We start from the raw sequence: 26579 nt of genomic DNA on the forward strand, positions 1-26579 counted from the left end.
GTATTGTTGATTAGATTTTACTTATAGGTGATATTTGTCTTTCACCACCTGGCTTATTTTATTTAGCATAATGCTCTCTAGTTTCATCCATTCTGTTGCAAAGGGTAGGAGCTTCTTCTTTCTTTCTGCTGTGTAGTATTCCATTGTGTAAATGTACCACAATTTTTCGATCCACTCATTTACTGATGGACACTTAGGCTATTTCCAGCACTTGGCTATTGTAAATAATGCTGCTATGAACATTGGGCTGCATAGGTTCTCTTGAATTGGTGTTTCAGGATCCTTAGGGTATAATCCCAGCAGGGGAGTTGTCAGGTCAAAAGGCAGATTCATTTTTAGTTTTCTGAGGAAATTCCATACAGAAAATTCCATTCTGGTTTTCACAGTAGCTGCATCAGTCTGCATTCCCACCATCAGTGCATTAGGGTTCCCTTTTCTCTACAACCTCACCAGCACTTGTTTGTTGCTTTGTTTATGATTGACATTCTGACCAGTGTGAGGTGGTATCTCATTGTGGTTTTAATTTGCATCTCTGATACTAGTGATGCTGAGCATCCTTTCATACCTTGTATGCCCTCCTTGAAGAAGTGTCCACCCAAGTTCTCTGTCCATCTTCCAATTGGGTTGTTTGTCTTCCTGGTGTGGAGTCATCTGAGTTCCTTATATATTCTGGAGATCAAACCTTGGTCTAAGGCATCATATATTCTCCCATATGGTTCATTCCCTTCTCACCCTGCTGATGCTTTCTTTAGCTGTCCAGAAGCTTTTCAGCTTGATGCAGTTCCATATTGTTCATTCTTTCCTTTGTACCCCCAGCTCCAGGGAACATATCAGTGAAAATATTTCTACATGGGATATCTGAAACCTTCCTGCCTATGCTCTCCTCTAGGACCCCAAGGTGTTACAACCTGTATCCAGGTCTTCCATCCATCCTGAGTTCATTTTCGTGTATGGTGTAAGCTGGTGGTCTAGCCTCATCCCTTTGCAAAATATACCTATACATATGTATTTAGGGGGTTTCCTCTGAAAAAGGTACAAAATGAGATAAGACCTTAATATATTTCTCTATAATTTTCTTTCCTCTTCTAATCCCTCTCCCTGCTTTATTTTTTATGACCATAGACATTATGGATTATAGGTCTCTATAGGGCTGTCAAAAAAAATAAATAAATGAAGCCCCTTTAAATGGAGCCAGAGCTGCCACACCAGAGGAATTGCCTTGCATGTCTTGCATCTCAAACCTTTGGAAGGTGAAAACCTGGCAAAATACCTTTGGCCTGAGACTAAAGTAACCTTGTGCCCAAAGAACTGTATGCAAAGATAACAAGGAAACAGATATAATGACTATGGGACTGAAAATAAAACACCATTTAGAATTAATAACACTATGTTAGTTTACCTGCCCCTATAGTAACACCTTCCTTCTCTTGACATAATCGTTTCCCTCCCGTTTCTCATAAACACCCATTGTCTTTGTCTCCTAATCAGAACACTATTTGGGCTTCTGCCTGAATCTGTGTGTCCCAAATTCTTTGATCTCAAATAAATGCTTGTGGCCTCTCCCTTTGAAAGGCCTGTATTTTAGGTTAACAGGACACACAGATATCTACTTCAGTCATAACAAACTACCACAAACTTAGCAGTTTGAAGTGTACAGATCTATTACCTTATAGTTCTACATGTGAGAAGCATAGTGCCGTTTCACTGGGCTAAAATCAAAGGGTCTGCAGGGCTGTGTTTCATCCAGGGGGCTCTAGGGGAGAATCTGTTTCCTTACTCTTTCAGGTCATTGGCAGAATTTAGTTCCTTTCAGGTCCCATTTCCCTGATGGCTGGCNTTAATAACACTATATTAGTTTACCTGCCCCTATAGTAACACCTTCCTTCTCTTGACGTAATCGTTTCCCTCCCATTTCTCATAAACACCCATTGTCTTTGTCTCCTAATCAGAACACTATTTGGGCTTCTGCCTGAATCTGTGTGTCCCAAATTCTTTTACCTCAAATAAATGCTTGTGGCCTCTCCCTTTGAAAGGCCTGTATTTTAGGTTAACAGGACACACAGGTATCTACTTCAGTCATAACAAACTACCACAAACTTAGCAGTTTGAAGTGTACAGATCTATTACCTTATAGTTCTACATGTGAGAAGTGTAGTGCCGTCTCACTGGGCTAAAATCAAAGGGTCTGCAGGGCTGTGTTTCATCCAGGGGGCTCTAGGGGAGAATCTGTTTCCTTACTCTTTCAGGTCATTGGCAGAATTTAGTTCCTTTCAGGTCCCATTTCCCTGATGGCTGGCAGCTGAGGGTCCTTTATGGCTTTTGAAGGCTGTCTGTATTTTTCGGCTTGTGGTCCCAGGTCCCATCTTCAACTCCAGCAAGGACAGGTTAAGTGCCTCTTACACTTCAGACCTCTCCTGCCCCCTCTTGCACTGTTTCTTTTCTCTGAACCAGTCATCATGCTTTTCTCATCCATTTTTAAGGGCTTGTGTAATTACTGGGAGCACCTGGATAATCCAGGGTAGTCTCCCTATTTTTAGGTCATCTGTAAAATTTCTTTTGCCATACAAGGAAATACATTCACAGCTTCCAGAGATTAGGGCATGGGCATCTTTTGGTTAGTTGGGTGAAGGGGTGGGGGTATTTTCTGCCCACCATAGCTACGTTTATGATATGTTACACCTTTATTTTGGGTCTTGGGCTCATGTCTCTGGGCTCTGTTCTCTTACACTGATTAGCCTATTCTGTGCCAATTCCATGTTGCCTTGACCATGGCAACTTTACAGAAAGTTTTAGTATTTGGTATAACAATCTCCCTTTGACTAATCTTCTTTTTCAAAATTGTCTGGGTTGTCCTAACCAAGCTTTCTTCCAGACTCTGAAAGTCAGCCTCCGTGTAGTAATTCTACAGTTGCTTTAGCAGGGAGCTGGGAGGATCAATCATTTGACAAACATTTCCTAAACATTTTATTAAAAACTCTAAACACTTAAAAGTTCTTGTGCAAGTTGTCTCATCAGCATAAACATTGGAATTATTATTTTAGCATTTGGGGATAAACATTTTATGAAGGATTAACTGACTTCATCAGGTAGCTTGGGTGAACTGGCTCTTGTAAATGAGCCTCCGACCCTTGGGACATGAGAACGCACTGTGCAGAGTCGTGCCAGGAGAAGCAGGTCTATGGTATATCAGTACTTGTGGTTGACTCCCCCTGTGACTTTGGACTGAAGGTTTGTATTTGTAAAAAAATTGTCTTCTCCACCCATGGCCACTTAATACTAAATGCTCACTCATCTTTCCTAATTGAAGTTATAACAGCTTATTTGTACCTGGTTTTCCCTGCTCTGGAAGATGTTTGTCTATATTAGAGGGGCCTCCAAAGTGATCTTCATGAATATTTCAAGTTACACCCTCCATACCTGGAAAAGATTCATCTAGCTACTTTTGCTTGATTTGGTAATAGACAATTTTATTTACATTACTATGTAATTTTACTGATGTAAATTTTATTTACATTATATAGTAATTTTCTTAACTGTTTTTTTACTTCAAATGCATCACAACTGCAGAAATAACTCTTTTAAAAATAATTTTACATAATTATGAAACCTTTATTATGGCATCATGTTTGATAAAATTATTGAACTCCTGAACAATCACTGCACACCTGTGAGAAAATCAGGCAGTTGTTATTCAAGCATTACAGAATTGTATCTCTATACAAATTTCATTAAGAAATGCTTTCTTTCATCTTGTTAGTGTATGGCCCCCAAACTTCTATAATCTGCAAAGTTTTAACTTTATGTCCACAAACTATTTTACCCTAATTACATGTAAGATCACTAGTCTTCATACTTTCTATCTCCATGTAACAGTAAGAAATCAGCTTGTAGACCTTTCTCCGTGAAAGCATGTCAGTTATGCTTGCCTTCGGGAAGAGTGCCATCACGAATCTTTTGGCATTGAAATGGCTCATCAGACAGAAAAGTCTGGATGTGAATGTAGGAGACAGGTCCACTGCTCTGCAGTAAAAATGACTCTTCTTTCTTCAGGCCCTCAAACCATTTATCTCCATTCTCTGCCGACCGAAAACCAATAAACATTCATCTAGGAATCTGGTGAAAATGAGGACTCTTCCCTGGGTGTGTGGAAGGGCCCTGGGCATTCAACCACGTGTGCTCAGTGTTGTGAAGTTACTCCTGGGTAAAAGTTGGAATAGCCAAGCTGCTGAAGATATAGGGAAGGATTGCACTTTTTGGTTAGAATTGTCAAGGCTATAAAGCTACATTGAGATTCTTACTGACATCATGGATATACAAGCCTGGAGATGAAAATCAATGGCCTTCGTCATCCCAGCTATGAAGTGCTGTTAGTGGCGACCCGTGTATCCACAACCACCTCCATCGTGCAGTAGCAGAAAAATATTTTCAAATAATCAATACCCTTGAACTTCAATAATGTAAGAGAAGATACACAAAAAACTATAAAGGAATTAAGGAGCCTCACTACTGCCAAAGCATAGGGACCTTATGATGTGGGACTGATGGTAGGTAGCATGCAGGTTGAAATCACGTGTGTGGTCACTGCTTATGAGTGCTACTCCGTCTCTCCCCTTCACAGCCCACGGGACACCCTGGGGCAAATGTGAAAGGCTGGGTGCAGGCAGACAGCCACTCTGAAGGCTGAGGGGATCTGTGCAGACCAGAAACCAAGCAGCAAACCAGCGTGCATCAGTATGAGGGGTGGGAAGCTCTGGCTTTGATGAAAACTCTGCCCCAGCTTTAATGACGGATTTGAAAAAGTTATTAGCCAAAATTGTTACCACTCACTCTCATGATGGATGGCATTTGCCCTCATTGAGATTGCACACTTATTACTCCACATTTATGCCCTATTTACATGGTGGGATATACCCAAGGGCAACTCTCCTGCCCTTGAGGAGCTTACAGTCTAGCATACCAGACAGCTATTTAAACGGCTATTTTACAATGTGGGCAAAAGTCAAGGCCTATGAGAGAATTTCAGACTGGTATGAGGTTCCATGGGCTGAGGCACATAACTGTGTATGGACACAAGGGGAGCTGCACAGAAACGCACTCCGCTAACAGAAATGGTTAATTCCGAAATGCCACCCTGACCAGATGCACAAAATACAGCTTGCATTGAGAAAACAAAACGAAAAGATCACTCCTTGAAATAATCCAACGTAGCCTGCAACCTATGTATGTGTTCTGAGAATGAAACCCAGAACCATTTGGTATATGGAACGCTGCTCTGACCCGGCAACCCAGACGGGGCCCCTCAGATTTTCAAATAATAAAATGACAACAGCCAACCCAACAGCAATCCAGTGTGAATGAATCAAAGGTAGACATTTTTTTTTGGTCAGATTGGCAAAACAAATTTTTTTTGGTGTGTTACAGAATTTATTTATAGATTGGTTCATGTGTGCCGTGAGATGAGAAAAGGCTGAAAATCACTGAAAATCATTTCTTATAGGTCAGAGGCATTACTCAGATGTGTTCTACATCTGACATGCCTTGAAACTCCAGCTTTTGAGATGAATAATGAGATGAGAAAAACTCCAAGCAGTGTTAAAGTAACTGCTTGCTTCTTTTTGAAGATAGTTATTGAACATTTTTAATAACTATGACTTTTGACCTGAAACACAGCTTTAACTGTTAAAGCTGGAAATAAATTAGTGTAAACTTCACTGGTAAAAAATAGTTTCCAGGGACTTCAACTTTCTATCATACAACTAAGATGATGTGTGAGGGTCATCTTAAGGATTATACCAAAATAGTAGTTCAATTCCAACATTAACAGTATATTCTCATGTTACCGAACAAGAATACTTTTTTGGCATAAGAAAAAATTTTGACTTCATAATTTCAGTCAAGGATATTTTAAAATAGGCCATTTCTGGGAACAAGAATTAGCAGCAAATTCTATGCCCTTTCAGGACCTGCTCAAATTAAGAACTGTTTTTCAGTTAAAAACTTCTGTCCACAAAATATACCTGTATGTTTTTTTTTTTTAAAGATTTTATTTATTTATTTATTTATCTTTAGAGGGGAAGGAGAGAGGGAGAGAAACATCAATGTATGGTTGCCTTTTGTGCATCCCCTGCTGGGAGTTGGCCTGCAGGGAACTGGACTACAACCCAGGCATGTGCCCTGACTGGGAATCGAACCGCGATCCTCTGGTTCGCAGGCCCGTGCTCAATCCACTGAGCTATACCAGCCAGGGCTTATACCTGTATGTTTTGAGTGAAACCTAAATTTATATACTAAAGTATCTCTTCTGAAGATGAGAAGATTTAAAAACACTTGCATATTTGTCCATTTAAGTGTTAATACTGAAATAAATTCAAATGCCTCTCAAATATCAGTTAAGATCTATGAGGTGTTTATCAGAACAGGCCCCGTTCAAAGCCTACTGTTCATACTGATGTAGTGAGCCCTGATAACCACTCTCCAACCCTACCACATAAGAGGCAGAGGGGAAAAAAGCAAGCTGTGCAGAAATACAAGCCACAGTTCAATAAAAATAAAGAGTGGTTTTATTGATTTCATAATTTCAGCTATATTAACATATATTATAAACTTTAAGGATTAGAAATAAATGACTATTTTTCTTTACCAAGGATAATCTAGGTTATGGCAGCATTTTTAATTAAAATTATTTAAGTCTTGCAGTCATATCTATTTTTTAGATAATCAGGAAGTCATCACCCAAGCTTTACAATAGGACACGATAGAGCAACCCCTACACACACATTGTTTTTTCACCAAATGCTCCGTTTTTGTTATACAGACATATCCTCCCCAAGTTAATATTAAAATGTACAAAATTGAACTTTTTACCCACAAGAGCTGCCTCAAGTAACTTTCCCCTTGGAAAGCTACAAAGGCACGAGACAGCAAAATACTGCTCTGGACTTCGTATCTTGAATTTTTCATTTTTACCTGTAACCCCAACTGATAAATAAAACTAAATTAACCCCACATTATAATACTTATTTAGCAATGAATTTTTATGTTTAACACAAAGATGGAAAACATAAAATAGTCTGAGCAAGTATTTGGCAGATCACAGAAAGAAAACAGGACTGTGTGGGAAATGAAAATGTTTTAGTGTTTCAAAGCTGAAGAGACTGATGAATGTCATTCAAATTTCTCATCTCCTTCTTCCACGTCTTTCAAATTGAGCACTTCCAAAGAACCTTTGCCTTTTGTCTCCTTTTTTATTAGCTCATCAATTTCTCTGAAGCAGCCTGGGTCAATTAGACACACCTGAAACATTTAACATAGCTGTTTACCACATGAAGAACAATACAACAGAATGAACACAGCTTAACTTCCTCTAAGACAAACTCACAATACAGGGTCTGGCACAAATAATACCCCTGCACTGGCTTGTATGGCTCAGTGGATTTAGTGCTGGTCTGCAAACCAAAGGGTCACTGGTCTGATTCCCAGTCAGGACACAAGCCTGGGTTGCGGGCCAGGTCCCCAGTAGGGGGTGTGTGAGAGGCAACCACATATTAGTGTTTCTCTCCCTCTCCCTTCCCTAAAAATAAATACAATCTTAAAAAAACATACCCCCTTTTATTACAAAATCATACGCATGTAATTCTGTAACATAACAATATCATGCTCAAGCACACCATGTGGCATTTCAGGTGAAATGTTCAAATTAAAACTATAAATTATTACACCCATATTATTACTCTACCAACCACACTTAGGTAGGCGTTACTTCTGCCGGACCCTGTACTTTCCAGATAGCTCTACCACTACAGGTTCACAGTTCGACATAGAGGAGGATGCACAGGGCAGCAAGCGGCATTGTAGTTCAGCCCCTGACTGTGAGTATGCATGGAGGTTCCTGTGACAAGGCATTAACCTTGCTGTTTAATGTTTAAAGACTTACCAGATCCCTCAGCTTGCTGTAAGACAGCAGTTGGATTAGAAAACTATGGTACTTTTGATACCAAAACTCAGCCTCAAATTTTATAGTTTAATAAAATCATCCCTTTTTATCCACACCTGAAAGAGACAGGCTAGAAAGCCTATAGAGAAACCACCTATAAAGTTTTGAAGGACTATAGGACTATAGAACTTCAGAGTATCACATCTAAAGTGGAATGTTCAACAATCCTCTAGAGCTCATTTATTTCTAAAGCTGCTGCAAAGTCTAAGGACATAAATTTGCAGAAAGCTGAATTTACACTATGTCTGAAGCTATGGGGCGAAGACTCAAAAGACACAGTATTTTTACTGCCTCTTTAAAATGCTCTGTGGTGCCTGAGCCAGGAAGCTCAGTTGGTTAGAGCGCCATCCCAACAGGCCAAGGTTGTGGGTTTGACCCCATTCAGGGCACACTGGTCAACAATCAACCAATTAATGTTTCTCTCTCTCCCCCTTCCTCTCTGTAAAAAAACACGAGGCTGACCAATGTTTAGTCTTTTATTTCCTCATCATGTAAGACTCACTCTAAAATATACTCTCTCACTTAAAATCTAGGTAAGTCATTAAACATGGAGGTTAATGCCTTGATGACTGACATGAGTTTACCATAAATAATTTAACTAGAAAACAAAGGAACAAAAAAATTTTAAGTGTTCTTAATTCCAATTTAGTTCTACTTTGACCTTAACATTTTTACCGAATTCTAGGTAAAATGTTTCTGGAAATGTCTTCCTGTTCACATCTTCTAAATGTTTGTTACACATTTATGACTACTGAAACTACTTTGGTAACACAGAAGCAAAGAAATAAGAATCCTTTAATCTTACAATTTCTAATTGTTGACCGTAGTCTTCACTTTCTACAACCTTGATCAGTGGCTTAAGCTTTTCTTTCAGCTTTTTCCCTTCATTCAATGGAAGAATGAACCGAAGTCTCATGTGAGCACGTTCTATCTTCATTTTCTCTTTTAACTGCTTTATCACTTCCAAAGCCTAGCAAGACAAAATTGAAAATGTTTGCAATTTCTTTGCTGCTTCCACTGCCTTATTTCATAAGGTATTCAAAGCAAAGCTGTTTCTATCTAGCTGGATTTGGCAATGGTTTCCTGAGCATGACATGAGCATAAACAAACAGATTTAAAAAACAAGCAAATTTTTTAAGATGAACTTTTAAGATGAAATACTTTTGTGAGGGAACAAAGGCAACCCACAGAATGGGGGAAATAGTAGTAAGCTATATAGACAACTATTGCTATTCAGAAAATAGAAAAACTCTTACAATTGGATAATAAAGAGACAAATAACCAATTAAAAAGTAGTCAAAAGATCTGAACATTGATTTCTCCAGAGACACATCAGGTCAACAAACATGTAACATATGCTCAAATCATTAGTCATGAGGAAAGTGCAAATGAAAACCAGAAGTTAACCCCAGGATGGCTATAATCAAAAAAGCAGGCAGTAACAAATATTGTCAAGGATGTGGAGAAACTGGAACCCTTGTACATTGGTTGTGGGAATGTAAAATGATACAGCTGTTTTGGAATGACTGATGGTTTCTCAAAAGGTTAAACATAAAGTTACCATATGACCTAGCAATTTCATTTCTGAGTATAGAGAAATGAACATGTGTCCACAGAAAACCCATAATGAAATTTCATAGCATTATTCACAATAGCTGAAAAGTGGGCCCAGGCCAAATGTCCATCAACTGGTACATGAATAAATAAAATGTGGTATTTCTATACAATGGGATATTATTCAACCATAAATGTTAATAAATATTTGTCTACAAAAACAATGTAAGTATCATGGCAAGAATGAAATAGCGATACACCTTACAACATGGCTGAACCTTGAAAAGGTTGCATGTTGTATGATTCCACTTGTATGAAATGTCAGAATAGACAAATCCATAGAGACGAGGTTCCAAAGGCTTGTGAGAGGGGGTAATGAGGAGTGAATGCTACTGGGCACAGGGTTTCTTTTTGGGGTAATGAAAATGTTCCCAAACTAGGAAAGGTTTGAGATAGTAGATAGTAGAAAAGGTCGCAAAACTTCGTAAATATAACAACAAATTGTACACTTTTCAAAGGGTGACTTCTATGGTATGTGATTATATGTTTTTTAAAAACTCAAAAAAGCAAACTTATAATGACTTTAAAAACCCAAATTTTATCTTTAAAGGTTTCATTTTGGATAGAAAGAATTCTATGTATATTTGTGTTTAGTTAAAAAAATTCCATTTCTCTTCTATAATATATATCCTACCTGCCCCCCCCAAATCTATCCACCAGCTTCCAAGTAGTATCATTACTGCAGACCAATTATTTGTGTGATTTCTTCAGAGAAAAGTGATTTTCATGGATACTTTCTGATAACATTAAAAACCACTAACCTGCTGTTTTGTACTCTTGTTGACTTTGACTGAATAGTGGATGTCCTTCATTGCTCTCTCGATAAGGATGACAGTATATGGTCTCTTTGTTTCAGGGTTCACACATTTGTCAGCTACAATAGTTGCAATGTCCCTAAACATCTGCTCCAGCTGTGTCTGCCGTTCTTTATCTGATACTTGAACCTCCCCTTTAGTCAAAATCTAAAAAAAAAACCCAACGTATTTAAGAAAGCGATGTCTCTATGACATACTATTTTGTTAATTGACCACAAGAATAAGTAAGAAAATTAAATTTCATCCTCTGTAGCTACTGAAATGTAGATAGTAATTTTAGCTTTGACTAAAGAATGGATTATCTTGTGCTACAGAATATCACTTATTTGGGACTGGAAGGGGAAAACGCAATCTTAGTGAAGGGTCTAAATGATGAACTACTTGAAAAGAAATTCTATTTTCAGGCATATTACTTTAAAAATATCTAAGTGACCAGAGCAAGGCAATTTAGTACATTTAATTTCTAGAAGCTTTGACAAAAAACGTCTATGTTCTTTGTATGGTGACAATGGTTAATACACTTATCACTTCATAAGGTATATAAATGTTGAATTACTGTATGTCTACTACACTTCAATCTAAAAAATCCATGTCCTGAATTACTAAAAGTGATATTGTGCAGATCAAATTATTGTGTGCTCACTGTTCACTACCCCCCAAAATAATAGTTAAGTTTAACACACCTCTAAATACTTATACTACAAATGGATACTAGGGTCAGTTATGCTGCGGCTGCCAAAACCCACCTGCTTACAGATTTCAGTCTGATCATCTGTTCCGAATGCACTGATAAGATCTTCCTTCTTTGCAACTTGACCCTTAGAAACATTTACAAACACTGAGTGGGTCTGCAGAACTTCATCAAGGTCTTTTTCCCTTGTGAGGACAGGAGACAAAGTCCTAAGTCAATACACTTGAAATTTGAAAATTCATTTATATTATTGATACAAATGGCAAGAAACAACAAAGACCCTCGGTGCCGAGGAAACATTTTCAAGAACTCAGAACTGCATTTGTATTCGCATTTGTTCACTGGATAAAAACGTCGTGAGAGGATATATGAAAGAATGGCGGGTGTGGGTGTGGGTCTGGCTGCTGCCACTAAATACCGATCACTAGGTGGCAGTAGAGAAGACACTACGCACTTTGATCTGGGCTAAAAGATCTGTGACATTAGTTGCACTACAACTAGTATTTTTAAGACAAGTCTCTTTGCCTTTATCCTTTTTCTGGCAAAAGGACTATAATGATGGGGGTTTCTTGGCTGTAGCAAAGAAAAACCAAACTCCAAACCAACAATCCAAAACAAAACCGAACCAAAACCCAAACCCCCCCCAAAACCCCGCTTGGTTTAGGCGCTAAGCTCAGGGAAAAAGTGACTTCTCACGCTTCCAGCTAAAAATACTTTTCCATTTCTTTCCCTGACGAACCCAGTCTAGCCCATTTATTCGACCACCAGAGACCGGCCACCCCAGAGGCTACCAACTCCTGCCGGGGTCAAGAAGGAAAGGGTCACTCACACGCCGCTCCGCCAGCCGACGACTTTGTTTTTGTAGCAGGCAATTTCGAAACGCTTCCCGGCGCGCTTCATGCGCACCACGGCCACATTAGTTAGGCGGATCTGGTTGGTGGGAGTGAAGATGGACATTGTGGCTGCTCAGATTTGGGGTCCACCCAACCACGGCAGGCCTGCGCCACCTGCCTGAGAGCCGCCTGCGCGTCACTATAGCGACCCGGGGCCACACCCTACGGCAGAGAGCTAAGTGGCGCGACCGACTTGGCCTAGCCGACCACCACCACACACTGGCCTGACTGCGCAGGCTTCAGGTGGTGCGAAAACCGAAACAGGAAAATCTAGGAAATAACGCATGCGCAGTGTTACTCTTACGACATCATTCCGTTCCGGAAAAGAGAGACGCTTTTCCTTAGGTAAGATAATTTCGTCAACGAGCGAAAGAGCTCTGATTGGCTGTTGAAGCTGGGAGACCGTCTCGAAACTCGGCGCGGGTCTCATAGATTCGCAGAGTTCAGGGCCACCAACACCCACCTTAACCTTTCATTACGAAAAAATTTTAACATAGAAACAGAAGAAAAATCGTAATGAACGTTTATGTACCCATCAGCCCGTTCCAATAATTATATATATTTTACTATTCTTGTTTCATTTTTTCCCCTCATTTTTTGTTGTAATTTAAAGCAAATCATAGGCTTTAGCTTTAAGTACTTCAGTCTATCCTAAAGTACACCTGTTGACTGTAGTTAACACGATTAACTATAATTTCTTCATATCCTCTAAGAATCAGTCCGTAAATTTCTCCTACATAATGCCCTTTACAGTGTGTTTCAACAGAGATGCAAACGGGCTCACACATTTCACTTGGTTGATGACGTTTTAACCTCTTTTAACGTCACCTTCCCCCCCGGTTTGACCGACCAGTCCCTTCCTCCTCTCTGCCAACTACCGAGAGTCCGGAATCGCTCTAGCTGCTCCTCCACGAGTTCTGGGCGGTGCGTGTCTTTGAGCACGCCTCTTTCCCCTCTGAGCCAATCCGAGCAGGAGCAGAGAACTCCGGCTCCTCATCCAGAGTTCTAAGTGGTGCTCTCCTCTGGGCCCGCCCCTTGTCCCTCTGAGCCAATCCGGACGAGCCTGCGAGTGGCATGGCTGCCCCCAATGCCTCGATCTCAGGTTGTAGAACTCATGTTGCAAGGTAGTTCTGACAGGTAGTTTTGGTTCCCCGTACTCAGACTACCCGCCGGGTTTTCAGGTCCGCGGTTGTAGCCTTCTGTGGTGCCGAAGAGCCCGGGCTTTGAAGATCATGGGTAAGGGCCCCAGGCGGACAACGTTCGTGAGGCTGGAGGGGAGAAACCGTGTTTTCTGAGACCCTCTCTCGGCGGAGTGGTGTTCTCAGGACCCTTCAGAGATTGTTCCACTTGTCAGCACGGGTACAGCTGAGGGCAAGGGAGGATTGATATTTCCTTTTGACTTGGCTTTTACTTTTTGCTTCTAACCTCGAGTAAAGGGCAGAGAAAACGGACACCCCATCCCACGCTTTACTAATGTATATTGAGGACCTTTTCAGGGTGAAGCAGCCTCAAATGTGGACCCCAAATTTTGGGCTTCGCCTTTTGAAATTGACTCCAGGTTTAACATTTGAGGCCAGGTCATCCATATCTCCCTTCAAAAAATGGAGCGTGGGGACAGTTATTTAAGAACGTGTTACAAGTAGCCATAGGTCTTTAAAAATAAAATGAGAAAAAGGGGAGTAGTTTTAGTGCTATTTAAAGCTTTTCTCATGGAGCAAGCATAACAGCGAAATGAAGTCATAATTTTACATAAAGTATTTGGACTCTGTATTCCCTTCTCTTGCTTTCAAATGCTACCAAATAAAGGTTTTATATATATATATATATGTGTGTGTGTGTGTGTATATACACACACACACACACACACACACACACATATATCCCAACATAATTCCAGATGGTGTGCATATATTTGAGTTAGCATTATCATAATTTTATCATGTCACATAATTTATTATTAGAGTTGACTTTCCATTTATTAGCCTTGTTGAATATAGAGGTTGGGAGTTTTATTTTTTAACTCTTAAAGTAAGGGTGGACATTTTTGTATATGTAGCTTTAAATAAAATTACATATACGTGTCATTTTAAATTTAGGTCCTTCTTTGGATTCATGGGATCTCTCATCTTTAATATCATTATGGATAAACAGATTTTACATATATTTGGGCTTTGCCTTTGGTATTAGCCTTTGGATTTGTTTCCAGATTGCCATCAGGAAGCAGGTAAGTGGAGTTACTTATTTATAGGAGAGTATTTAGGCATTAGATTTTATAGAGAATGTAGAATGAATATTGTCTAAGGCATTCTGAAAAATGCAGAAAAGCTAAAAGGAAGTTTAAATCACTTATAATTTAGTCTCTAGACATTTTTTAATGCCTAAAATTTTTTATTCTCAGTTTTTAAAGGTTAAATTATTATGGACTAAAGTATTCTCACCTTTGATGTCTGTGGGTGTCTCATTTTTAAGATGCAAGAAGATCTTGTAATGAAAAATTCAACTTTTGTGAAAAAAACAAACCAACAAATCTGTGTTACACGTTTAAGGGGTGGTAGTCTCTTCCCACTGATTAAGGATCAGAAAATACGTTTCTACTCTTATCCTACTAAAATACATTATGAATGAAATGTATAGTTTTACCTTTGAATACTACTTTTATTCATATACTACTGTTACGGGAATCATTTTGGTTTTAAGAAATGTAGATTCTGCCTTAAAAGGATCTAATTATACCAAAGGGTCAGTATTTGAGGAGTACACCCAGAAAGATTAGGAGAGTAATAAAATGGGTCAGTATTTATGCTACTTTTCATTCCTACTGAAGGTAGGAAAAGATTCAAACTTAATGGATTTGTATAGTTGTTTATCTTCAAGGACAAGAATTCACAGGAGAAATCAGTTCCAAAAGCAACTCGGGATTTGATGACAAATGGTTATATCTCTCGTCAAAAGAAGGAAGTTTTTGTGTCTGGAGTGAAGATTTTTTATGGTTCCCAGACTGGTACAGCCAAGGTAAGAACTTTTTTTTAATCTTCCACCAAGGAGATATCTTCATTGATCTTAGAGAGGAAGAGAGAGAGAGAGCGCGAGCGAGCAAGAGAAACATTGATCTGTATTGACCTGCTGCCTCTTTATGCCCTCCAACTGGGGATAGAACCCACAGCCTAGGATATGCCCTGATGGGGAATCAAACCTGCAGCCTGTTGGTATATGGCCCAATATTCCAACTAACTGAGCCACACTGGCCAGGGCCAAGGTAAGAACCTTTTATGACACTTTTCATTGGGTTCCTGATCTTTTAAGAAACTCTCTGAGAAGTGCCTTTTAGCAATGAACTGAATTGGCCCTCCCGTCTTCTTTCATCTTCTTTTTTCCCTTTTCCAGTATCTGTTTTTCATTTCTGGGATGGTTGGTAGGTTTTGTGTCTTGTGCTCAATTCCAGGTGATTTGTGGTACCTGGTGGTCACTGTTGTGAGGTATTTTTGTTGTGAAGCTTGCTGTGTCCATTTTGGGAACACTACTACTGCCCTTGTGTGGGTTGGAGCTTTTTTTTAGCCAGTGTGCTGGACTCTTGGACTCTGGTTTTGAAGATTTGTTTGCGTTAATTCAGCTGATAATTCTGACAGGTAGTTCTGCCTTCCATTTTTTCTCCCTTCTATTTTTGTGGTTCTAACTCCTGTTAGTTGGATGTTAGAGGTTTTGGTTTATGTCTCAAACCTTTTTTTTCATACTTTATGGTAACTTTTTCTTTTCATTCTGGGTTCTTGGATTTTAATTCCAAATCTTTTTAATATGTTTTGTGTACACTATTGTTTTTTAATTACAAAAATGTCATTTTGCTCAATTGTTACAACATTTTGTTAATAATTTAGCATATATTTTCCATTTCTGTTTCCTTAGTTATCAGCTTTCTCAGTTTTTCTGCTGCTTGTTCTCATCATGTTCTTAGTGATCTATGGTTTTCTCCTCACATTTAGGTCAAAATAATGGGGAAGCTGGTGTGGATTTTCTCTGTTACTCTGTGAACAGATTTGTTTTCGGTAATTGGAAATTCTCACTGAATGCTCTGTGTAGGGTGGGTCGGGGCATGCTGTGTGACCTGTTGGTCCCACATCTCCCTCTAACTACCATCTCATTTTTTAAAGTACAGTTCCTTGAAAGTATCTGTGCTTGTGATTTCCAGTTTCTTTACTCGTTTTGGTTAAACCACTCAGTTAGGCTTGCGTGCTCTGACATGCTCCCAGTGACTTCCATTTTGCTAATTAATTCATAGTTTTCATTTTACTTGACTTATTAGCTGCATGACCACTCTTTTCTTCTTGAAATACGTTCTTTTAAGTTTCGGGTCATTCTCTAGGTTCTCCTCCTATTTTGCTGAGGCTAGTCTTACTATTACTTGCTGATTTTTTGAAAGATGGTGTCTCAGGGCACAGCCCTTGAGACTGTCTTTATCTGTCTGCATTTACTTTACTCTCTAAGGGATCTTGTTATCTAGAGCTTCAAATTCTATCTATTCTATCTATTCTATCTATTCAATTCTATCAATTCAATAGAATTTGGCAAAGTTTTTCTATAAAGGGCTAGATTTTAAAAATTTTGTATGTACATCTTAATGGCCAGTGCTATTGCCGATCAGTCAGTGGGGTTCTATTGTGCGATACCTATAGGCAGAACTCTGGAGTCAGAAGTCTGGTGGAAAAGGAAAGGGGCTGTTTATTTAATGGCCTTACAGTTTTGGAATACTGGCAGGTTTCTGCCTCAGAGCTGTGCTCCCTTCAACTCTGTGGAGGTTGCAGCTGATCTGAGGGATACAAACAAACTCTTGTTTTAAATATTGTTACACATATTTGGTGCATAGGCTCTGGGTCATGACTAGCTGCACGTTTGTACGTGACTAACATTAAACCATAATATTTAAGTTGTCTGGTTGGTTATAACATGTGGGAATAGAATATTACAACCAAAGTCAGGAGTCGACACTGTGGACCAAGTGCTTTGTTTATACAGCGTGGCCAGGAACACCAGAAGATGGCCTATGGTTATACTGTACACAAGTTTGAATATTGCAGGAATAAATGCTTAGACCAAATGCTGAATGGCAATGTGAAAACAAGGTGCAGAATATTTGTTAGAAATCTATTAATGCAGTTAGTGTCAGAACGAATATAAAGGCATTCAGAAATCTCCACAGGTGTGCATGAGCCCATACGCCCAAAACTTCATCAGTTTCAAATACAGCTTGAAGGAAATTCTGATGACGACATAGATATGGTTTCCTTGACAGATGGAAAAAGAAAAAGATGTGTTATGTTCGCTGCATCCAAAATGAGTCGCTTATCAAAATATTTTTGCATGTCTTGTGAGAGTATTTATGCCCTGAACATAGCAATATTTTTTGCAACGATTCTTACAAACATTTTGCAAAGTCAACTATTTAAGGTTCTGATTAATGTTAAAGCACTTTTTATGGCTGTAATTTTTAGCAATATCCATCTTTCTGTTATTTTTATTCTGTACACTTTTATATTTCTTTGTTCAATAATTTCTAGATTGTAGCTGAAAATAAAGAAAAATTGTGGATTTTATTATATAATATAAAAATGCAAATTTGCAGTGTTTAAAAAAATTTTTTTTTGCATTTCAGCACATACTAGTAATGAATGTATCTCTCAAAGACACGTCCTACATTGTAATTTTTTAAAGACCTCCACAGGGTTAAAACACCCAAGGATTAACAATCCTGCCACCCTTTACTAGATCACACCAGTTCAAGGAAGTACCTGGAATCCCCTTTCCCATTCCTAAAAGTACCATCCTTTGTGAAACACAGATGTCTGCAGTATGATCATTGAGGCTGCTTAGCTGGTTCCTGGTTGCAGTTCAGCTCCAGATGATTCTCACGAGTCTGTGTGTGCTCCCTGGAGTCCCTCACAGCACTGCCAGCCCTGCCTTTGCTTTGGGTGTGGGGGGGTGCCCAGGTCCACTGGTCTCAGACACTTGGACCTACTGCTGCTGACCAGTCTTGCCAGGGGAGGGGAAAGGCCAGGTTTACTGGGGAGTTGAATTTTAAAGACTCAGCCCAGAAATCAATTCACCTGAGCGCCTGGCTTTTTCAGTCATGTGCACTAGTGCCTGCCATATTTGCCAGCTCCTTAGTTCTTTGACTCTTTTCTGACCATCATTTTGTGGGGGCAGAAGTTTCCTAGCTGCAGGGATGCGGTGTCTATTTACCCCGGGTGTGGCATCACCTTGTTAGGCATGTGTTGCTCAGTCCTGTTGCTTTGATTACAGTTGCCCAAGGCATGTCTTGTGCAGCTGCTATTTCAGTCTGAAGTCTTCTGTGCTTCCTACAAGCCCCCTCCCTTCTGGAGGAAGTGTTGGCTCTTGAGGGTTTCTGCCCTGATCCCAAGTGATCTGGCCAGACTCCCCTGTTACAAGATGCTCTTTACTGCAGCTGCTTAACTCCACTGGTGCAGTGTGGAAGTGGCCATAGACCAGGGGTGTTAAACTCATTTTCACCAGGGGCCACATCAGCCTCATGGTTGCCTTCAAAGGGCCAAATGTAATTCTAGGACAGTATAAATGTAACTGCCCCTTAATAGTTAAGCTAGAGCTCAGCTGCCACCAGGTAGAAACAAGGTGCTGGGCTGGATAAAACAAGGTGGAGGACTCGATTTGGCTCATGGGCCTTGTGTTTGCCACCTGTGCCATAGACAGTGTGTCAGTAAATGGACATGACTGTATTCCAGTGACCTTTACTTATACAAACAAATTGAGGGCTGGAATTGGCCTGTGAGCCTTTGTTTGCCGACCCCTGTGTTAGATGATGGGCTCTAAATATATGTTTTTAATCCAAATTCCTCCTCAACTCCAGAATCTTATATCCAGTTGCCTATCTTAGATCTTCATGTGGTTGTCTAGTAGACATCTCAAAATAATTGTGCTCATAACTGAACTCTGATTTTCTGCTCGAAGCCATTCCACTTAGAATCGTTCTTATTTTAGTAAATGACAACTTCATTCTTCCAGTTGCCTAGTTCAAAAATATGCCTTTGACTTCTTTTCCTACTACCCATATCCAGTCTGTCAGCAAATACTGTTTTTCCTACATACTGGATTCCAGTCACTTCTCACCAGGCTCACTACTGTACCCTGGTCTAAGCCACCCTCCTGTTTTGTCTGGATTACTACAGTCATCTCACCATTGGTCTTCATTCAGCACTGCCCTGCCCCTTCTGCAATTTCAGTGTATTCCCAACTCAGCAAAACCTTATGCAGGTTTCATTCTGTAGGCACAATTGATTAAATCATTGGCCATTGATGCTTGAACCCACTGAGAGAAAGGATCCTCAAAGTTCTAAACCTGTAATCACCTGATTGGTTTTCTGGCAACCAGCCCTATCCAGAAACTACCTAGGGCTCATCCCTTCTGATGTCATTTCATTAGCATATCAAAGATGGTGAGTTCTGAGGGTTTAGGATTCTGAGAACTGGAGACAAAGGCCAAATATTTATTATACACTCCTGTCTTGGCTCTCTCTATGTAAAATATCAGCTCTTCCTCATATTTTCAGTATTGTATTTTCCCCTTATCCTGATTTATTTTCCTCCATAGCACTATTTACCATCTGATATACTGTTTATTTTCTCATTTCTAGGTTATTTTCTCTTTGGTCACCAGAATATAAACTCCTTGAGGGCACGGACTGTGTTCTTGTTCACTGTTTTGTATTAGTGCCCAGAGCTCAGACTGGCATAGTGGATGCCCAGTAAATGAGCGCATGCTTGGCAGGCTTTGCTAAGCATGAAAGAGGAGGGTGTTTTCCTGGGGCGCCAACATCTGGGATGAAGTTGTAGCTTTCCCCAGACATTTGGTCTTTTTTGTATGAGATGTAGAGGTCTGTTGCCTGGGAATGAAGGGCGAATGCTGCTTAAGCTCCGTGCACACTTCTGTGCGTGTTGGTTCTTCTCTTCCCCTGGTTTCCTCCCATTTCTGCGGTAGTGAACTCTCCCCTAGGACTTTCTCCTGTCTGTCATTTTGCCTGTTTGCTTTCTGTCTTCCAGAAATGTGTTCACATTTCTCGTATTTTCCATTCTCTTCTCTCATCAGTATTTTTTGTGTACCTCTGTATCTTTTGTGGTGAGGCAAAGCAGCTGGAATGTCTAAAAGTCAATTTAGATTTACCATATATGCTTTGAGAAAAACGCTGAACGATTGATCTCTATACAGATGCTTGAGAAAATGGTAAAAGTGCGATAGTATTTGTGTGCATGTGTTTTTAAGAAAGATTTTATTTATTTCTAGAGAGGGGAAGGGAGGGAGAAAGTGGGAGGGAAACATCGGTTGCCTCTTGTACATGCTTTGACCAGGGACCGAACCCTTGCAACCTAGGCATGTGCCCTCACTGGGAATTGAACTGGTGATGTGTTGCTTTGCAGAATGACTCCCAACCAACTGATACACACAGGTCTGGGCAGTATTTGTGTTTCTGATGACAAGTGTCAGTCATTGGAAAAATTTTTCCTGAGAAATGCCTCATTCCCTTGCCAACAGGTGTAAATGAAGACAGTATTCTGCTCATTTAGCTTATTGAAGATTGATTTTTTTCTCTCTTATTAGAAATTTGCGACAGTTCTTGCCGAAGCTGTTACTTCCCTAGATCTGCCTGTGGCAATTATTAATCTGAAGGACTATGATCCAGATGATAATATAGTAGAAGAGGTTGGTAATTGTCTTATTTTCTCTTTAATCAAAATTCAAATTTAATTGACCTTTTGTGTTCTGGGATAAATAGAGTCTTCAGAGTAAATTCCATTTTCATGCTAAGAGATTTGAGTTGGTTCACTTTCCCGTGGCTCTCGGAGGTGTGGAAGGTGTGGTGTGGTACACTGATTATCAGGTGGTGCGGAGCCTGTCCCTTTGGTGCGTTAGACTCCTGAGGTGGGGAAGCCCAGTGGTTCCCAATGCCCTCCTGCTTTGAATCTCACAATCAAAGGAGGATTGTTATTGATGGCAGTGTGCCGTGTGTGTGAACCATGTGTAAGCCTACTGAAACGTTGGGAGCCACTTGGGTAGCAGAAGTGTAGGTTTTGGAGTGGAGAAACCTCTTACTAGTTGTGTGACCTTCCGATATTAGTTAATGTCTATGAGAGTTTAATTTCTCGATCTGAGAATTGCCCGTCCACTTCCTCTAGTTTTACCTATTTAGGGAAGTTTACTTTATAGTAGTTGTTCTCAAAGTGTGGCCCTTGACCAGCAGTATCAGCATCTCCTGGGGAACTGTTAGAAATGCAGATTCCTAGGTCCTATCCCAGCCCCGCTGACCCAGTGCGTGGATGTGTTTTAACAAGTGCCCCAGGTGATTCTGAAACAGCTAGAGTTGGAGAAGCACTTAGAGTGTGAATGGACAAACCTTTTCTGTAAAGAGCCAGGTACTAAATATATTCAGCTTTGTGGGCCATGCAGCTACAGTTCTGCCTTTGAGGCACAAAACAACCATAGACAGTATGTAAACAAGTGAGTGTGGCTGTGTTCTGATAAAACTTTATTGACAAAAACAGGTAGGAAGCTGGATTGGGCCTGTAGGCTGCAGTTCGCCAGCCCCTTCTTAGTGTATAAACTTCTAATTGTCCATCTTTCTCTCCCCCCAAAAAACACTGTAGTGCAAATGAGTCCGCTTGGATGTACTCTAAATTATTTGTTAAAAATTACTAATAAATTTTGATACTTAACAATTAGCAAGGGATTACTTACAATTTACCTCCTGACTTGGGACTATTAAAAAATACATTCAGGCAGGTGAAATACTGTGACTAATAGACTGAAGATGTATTTTGTTTCCCCTGGTAGATGATAGTGCCAAGTTGTAACTTCATGTTTTAAAAGTTTTATTGCTTTCATTTTTCAGATAATGTTTTAGAGATCTTTCTGTATTTTTTTCTGACTAATTTGCATTTTGTTTCCAGTATGACAAATTGGAGATGATAGGCGTTGGTAGTCTGAGAAAGGGAATGGGGTAGATGGTGAAGGGCAGCGGGAGGTATATTGGCAAGGGACTGGGTTTTCTCCTCTGTGCGAGGGGTCCTTGCTGTGTTTTCTTTCACTTTTGAAAGAGATGAATGTTTATGAAAGCACCCCTTGTCCTTAGAAATAAGTATAATAGGAATGTCAGCATTAAAAACAAGTTTTCTGTTTGAATATTTCTCTGAAATAATTGCTGTCTTGGTTAGGTTACTAGTAAAAATGTTTGTGCCTTCCTGGTTGCTACATACACTGATGGTCGACCGACCGAGAGCGCACAGTGGTTCTGCAAATGGTTAGAGGAAGCATCCAGTGATTTTCGCTTTGGCAGAACTTACCTGAAGGGCATGAAATATGCAGTGTTTGGTCTCGGAAATTCTGTCTATGTGGGCCACTTCAACAAGGTAAGTACAAGGTAGATGTATGTTGAATTATAGGGACAAATTATCTTAATCAAAACATTAACACATATATATAGACATATATATGTGCACGTGAAAAAATCTATAACCTTTGTTACTTAATAATAAACTGACTGTGTTATTCTTTATAGCTTGGAATTGCTACACATATATATCCATTCTTGGTGTATAGTAGGCTGTCAGTAAATTTTTATTGAATAAAATAAAATGCCTCCTATTGTCTAGTGTCTTACGGGCCTGGATCCACAGGCTTTGAGTTCAGCCTTCTGTCCCCAAACAGGACCTTGTGGATGGGAAATGGCTGATTCTTTGGGCTTCCTCAGCTGCTTGGTCTGTTGCTGAATAATCTTTATTGTTCAAGCTAACTCTTAATACAGTCGAAGTTGTTGTCTTTTAATTATTAATTTTTAAAGGGTGATAGAAGAAAAATAATCATTGCCCTTTTTGTAATAAAACATTTGTGGGTTTCCTGGATTTTGTTTCTAAATCAAATTAACTTGGCTACTTTTCTTTTGCATTCTATTCTCTATGCTTTAAAAAATAAAAATTTGGAGACTTAGTTCCTTAGTGGTTCTAAAAAGTTACTAGACCTTTTGCATGTGTAACTTTCTCCAAATATGGGCCCAGCCTTGCTCACCTGTCTTTGGTAGAATGTGAGGAAAGATGAAAGTAGAGATCTTTCTTTAAACTTGCTTTCATTCAATTGTTACATCGAGATGTATATTTTCCCCCATATTTTCAAGTAATTAGACAAAGACTGGTAAAATTTCGATGTGTGAGTATTTTGTTTAATGCCTTGCCACTCAGGAAGTCTGTTAAGCTCTTTGACTCTTAACTGTGCTTCTTGAAAACCCCTGCTCCCCGGCTTCATTACTTTATATTGCAATGAAATAAATTTCTGAGCTTATGAAATTATGAGTCTTGCCAGGTGGATACCATGTTCATTTTGTAATAAATGGGCTTTGGCCCCAGAAGCTTTGTTACATTTTGTTTTGATAATGAGTTATTTTATTCTGACATTATTTAGAATAGTGGTTTTCAAATTCTTTTTGAGGCATCTAATCCTTAGTTTAATAAGGTGGTTTGCCTGTCTTTTTGTTCAGAAACCTTTTGCAGAATCTTATCATAATCTGTTCACTGCAGCCCTTGTGGGTTGTGGCTGGGACCGGAAGGCTGGAAGCCCTTTGGGCTAAGCAGTTTCCTCCTCCCAGCAGCTGCAGGGTCCCCCAGGAAATTGAGGCTTTTGAAAGCACTGCTTTTGAGCCGTCTACAAACCTGTGATTTAGATTGTGTCTGTAGCTCATCTCTCTCTTTCTTGCAGGTGGGCAAGAATGTTGATAAGTGGCTGTGGACGCTCGGTGCTCATCGTGTGGTGACTCGAGGGGAAGGTGACTGCAATGTGGTTAAGAGCAAACATGGCAGCATTGAAGCTGACTTCAGAGCTTGGAAGACCAAGTTTGTCTTTCAGCTTCAGGTGCTTCTCAAAGGAGAGAAGAAATCCTGTGATGGCAGTTGCAAGAAAGGCAAATGTGAATCTAATTGGCATGGCTCCAAGGAGGTGCAGCCAGGGTCTCATACTCAGAATGGATTGCATCAGAGAGACACTGAGGTGTGTATCCTGTGTGCTCATGTCTCTCTGCTTTCCTCTTGTGTTTGGAGACGCTGTACCTTAACCTGTGCCCTCAGAAACTATTTCATTGGTTTCTGGTTAGAAGGAAGACCTGAAACTCATGAAGGGGGTTGTTTTAGAGAGTGCAGCCTTAGGAGCTAAGCCATGTTGTCCTGGATGCTCTCCTGTATCTTTTCTGTAATCATTGCATTGCTAGAGTCACTTAGATTTCTACCACGATTTCCAGGTTAGGAAACAGAGACCTGGGGACATTAAATTTGTCTCTGGCTGAGCTCATAATCTTTCTCTTTTTTTGTCACTAAACCATGTAGCCCTCCTTGCCTCTCTTATTTAATGACTATTAATCATTCTAACATAAGTTAGCCTTTAAAAGTTGCAAGGCATCCTACACTCATTTCTTTCATCCTCACATTCTAAACGCTTCTTTCTCCAGATGCCCTAGAGTTCCTTTGAAGCTCTTGTTCTCGGGCTGTATCACAGCGGTGTGCCTTGGCTACCTGGTCACTTGTTTCATTCAGGAACCATTTACATTCTGACTCTCTGCCCTTATTCCTGTCATTAGTCTTTGTGGCTAAGCATCCATGTTGTTGGTTTATGTAACACCCTGGCCTGCCAGTTTCTTGGCCTTTAAACCTCCAGTCACCATTTTATTCTCTGACCATGGCCTCTCACTTCCATGGTCACCTCTGAAATTTCATGTTCTTGTGACCCAGACTCTGACCTCTTTCTGGTGCTTCCACTTTAAAATTCTTTTGCTCCTATACATTTCTCATTGGATAGTGAAAGCTGCTTATTTCACTTCCATCCTTACATGCTTTAGATTTTATACTCATTCTTTTATAAACATCTTCGATTGCCTTGCCTTCCACTCTGTTTTACAACCCAGTTGGCTGAACTCCAAGCCAGGTTGAAACCTGCCACCTGGTCAAACAGCATTGCCGGCTGCTTGCTGTTTGACCACAGTTTTATGGCCACAGATTCAATTATGAATTTAGAACTTCCCAAGAGTCTCCAACATTCTCTTGTAAGTTCCCATTTCTCACTTCCCAGGATGACTGTTTAATACTCTCTTTCTCCCTGCCCCCTTCTGCAGCTGTCATATGAAACCATCTGGGGAGAATTCTCTTACAGCCCCTGCCCCATCTGCAAACTCTCGCATCTTTTCTGCCCCAGAAAAGATGTCACGTAGATGTCTTCTTGTCAGAAGAAGACAAGTGTCTGGTTCTGCCCAAGACCACTCCCTGTGCCTGCTCTGGAAGCAAGGACTTTGCTTCCCTTGTTTACCGCTTCTCACTCCTGCCTTGGGAATCTGTCCTCCCTCCTGGATGGTTCCCAGAAATATAGTAACATGCTCTGGAATCGTCTGCCTTTAAACAACACCAAAAAAGCAAGTAAAAGCCAAATCTTTCCTTTGTTCTGTCTTTCAGCTGCTGTTTCATTTTTTGTTTTCTTTTTGTAGCTAGTCTTTTTGCTTGCATTTGCTTATTTTTCTCGCCAATTTGCTTTTCATATTAAAAAACTTTTAAAAATACTGAGGTAAGATTTGTATAACAAAATGAAGATTTTAAAGTATATAGTGCAGTCTTATTTAAAGCATTCATGATTTTGTGCGACCATTACCTATGTCAAGTTCCAGTTCCTTTTCGTCGTCTCAGAGGAGAACCATGAAGCAGTCACTCTCCCCGCTTTCCCCTGATCCCGACAGCCTCCAGTTTGCCTCCTGTCTCTATGGACATACTCGTTCAGGATGTTTCACACAAATGAAATTGTATCTGGTTTTGTCTGCCTTTTAAAAAATATATATTTTATTGATTATGCCATTACAGCTGTCCTATTTCCTCCCCTTCATTCCCTTCCACCCTGCACACCCCTCTGCCACCATCACCCCCCTTTTAGTTTATGTCCATGTGTCACAAGTTCTTTAGATTCTACATTTCCCCTACTATTCTTGTCCTCCCCCTGGCCTATTTTCTACCTACTATCTATGCTACTTATTCTCTGTACCTTCTCCCCACCCCTCCTCCTCCTACTCCCCTGTTGCTAACCCTCCATGTTTTCTTCATTTCTATGTTTCCGCTCCCGATCTAGCTGTCCTCTTAGTTTGCTTTTGTTTTAGGTGTGGTTGTGAATAACTGTGAGTTTGCTGTCCTGTCACTGTTCATATTTTTAATCTTCTTTTTCTTAGATAAGTCCCTTTAACATTTCATATGATAAGGGTTTGGGAATGATGAACTCCTTGAACTTGACCTTATTTGAAAAGCACTTTATCTGCCCTTCCATTCTAAATGAAAGCTTTGCTGGATAGAGCAATCTTGGTTGTAGGTCTTTGGATTTCATGACTTGGAATACTTTTTTCCAGCCCCTTCTTGCCTGTTTGGTGTCTTGAGAAATCAGCTGACAGTCTGATGGGAACTCTTTTGTAGGTGACTGTCCCCGTATCTCTTGCTGCTTGTAGGATTCTGTCCTTCATTTTAATCATGAGTAATGTAATTATGATGTG

The 26579-nt window shown here is 40.0% G+C and overlaps 2 protein-coding genes across 3 annotated transcripts in view; one reads left to right on the plus strand and one right to left on the minus strand.

The window, feature by feature from the left end:
• Positions 1 to 6540: 6540 nt before the first annotated feature.
• SBDS (SBDS ribosome maturation factor) lies at positions 6541 to 12279 on the minus strand. Its single transcript, XM_037041727.1, has 5 exons — positions 11943 to 12279; positions 11169 to 11298; positions 10369 to 10569; positions 8799 to 8963; positions 6541 to 7293 (listed from the first exon to the last, which is right to left on the minus strand). The coding sequence occupies exons 1-5, from the start codon at positions 12068 to 12070 to the stop codon at positions 7165 to 7167; spliced, it is 753 nt and encodes a 250-aa protein (XP_036897622.1). The 5' UTR covers positions 12071 to 12279; the 3' UTR covers positions 6541 to 7164.
• A 781-nt stretch (positions 12280 to 13060) lies between these two features.
• The window catches only part of LOC118984017 (S-adenosyl-L-methionine-dependent tRNA 4-demethylwyosine synthase TYW1), a 176327-nt gene continuing 162808 nt past the window's right edge, over positions 13061 to 26579 (plus strand). Inside the window, exons 1-6 of one of the 2 annotated variants that reach the window (XM_037041728.1) lie at positions 13061 to 13242; positions 14103 to 14230; positions 14866 to 15018; positions 20627 to 20728; positions 22237 to 22431; positions 23771 to 24058. In XM_037041728.1, the coding sequence (XP_036897623.1) occupies positions 13239 to 13242; positions 14103 to 14230; positions 14866 to 15018; positions 20627 to 20728; positions 22237 to 22431; positions 23771 to 24058 (870 nt within the window). In that variant the 5' untranslated portion in view covers positions 13061 to 13238. The remainder of the gene's footprint in view (positions 13243 to 14102; positions 14231 to 14865; positions 15019 to 20626; positions 20729 to 22236; positions 22432 to 23770; positions 24059 to 26579) is intronic. The other variant, XM_037041729.1, reaches the window with a different exon arrangement.

The sequence above is a fragment of the Sturnira hondurensis genome, unplaced genomic scaffold (genome assembly GCF_014824575.4).
Source record: "Sturnira hondurensis isolate 20B ecotype Veracruz unplaced genomic scaffold, ASM1482457v3 Scaffold0003166, whole genome shotgun sequence".
NCBI classification, from domain to species: Eukaryota; Metazoa; Chordata; class Mammalia; order Chiroptera; family Phyllostomidae; genus Sturnira; species Sturnira hondurensis.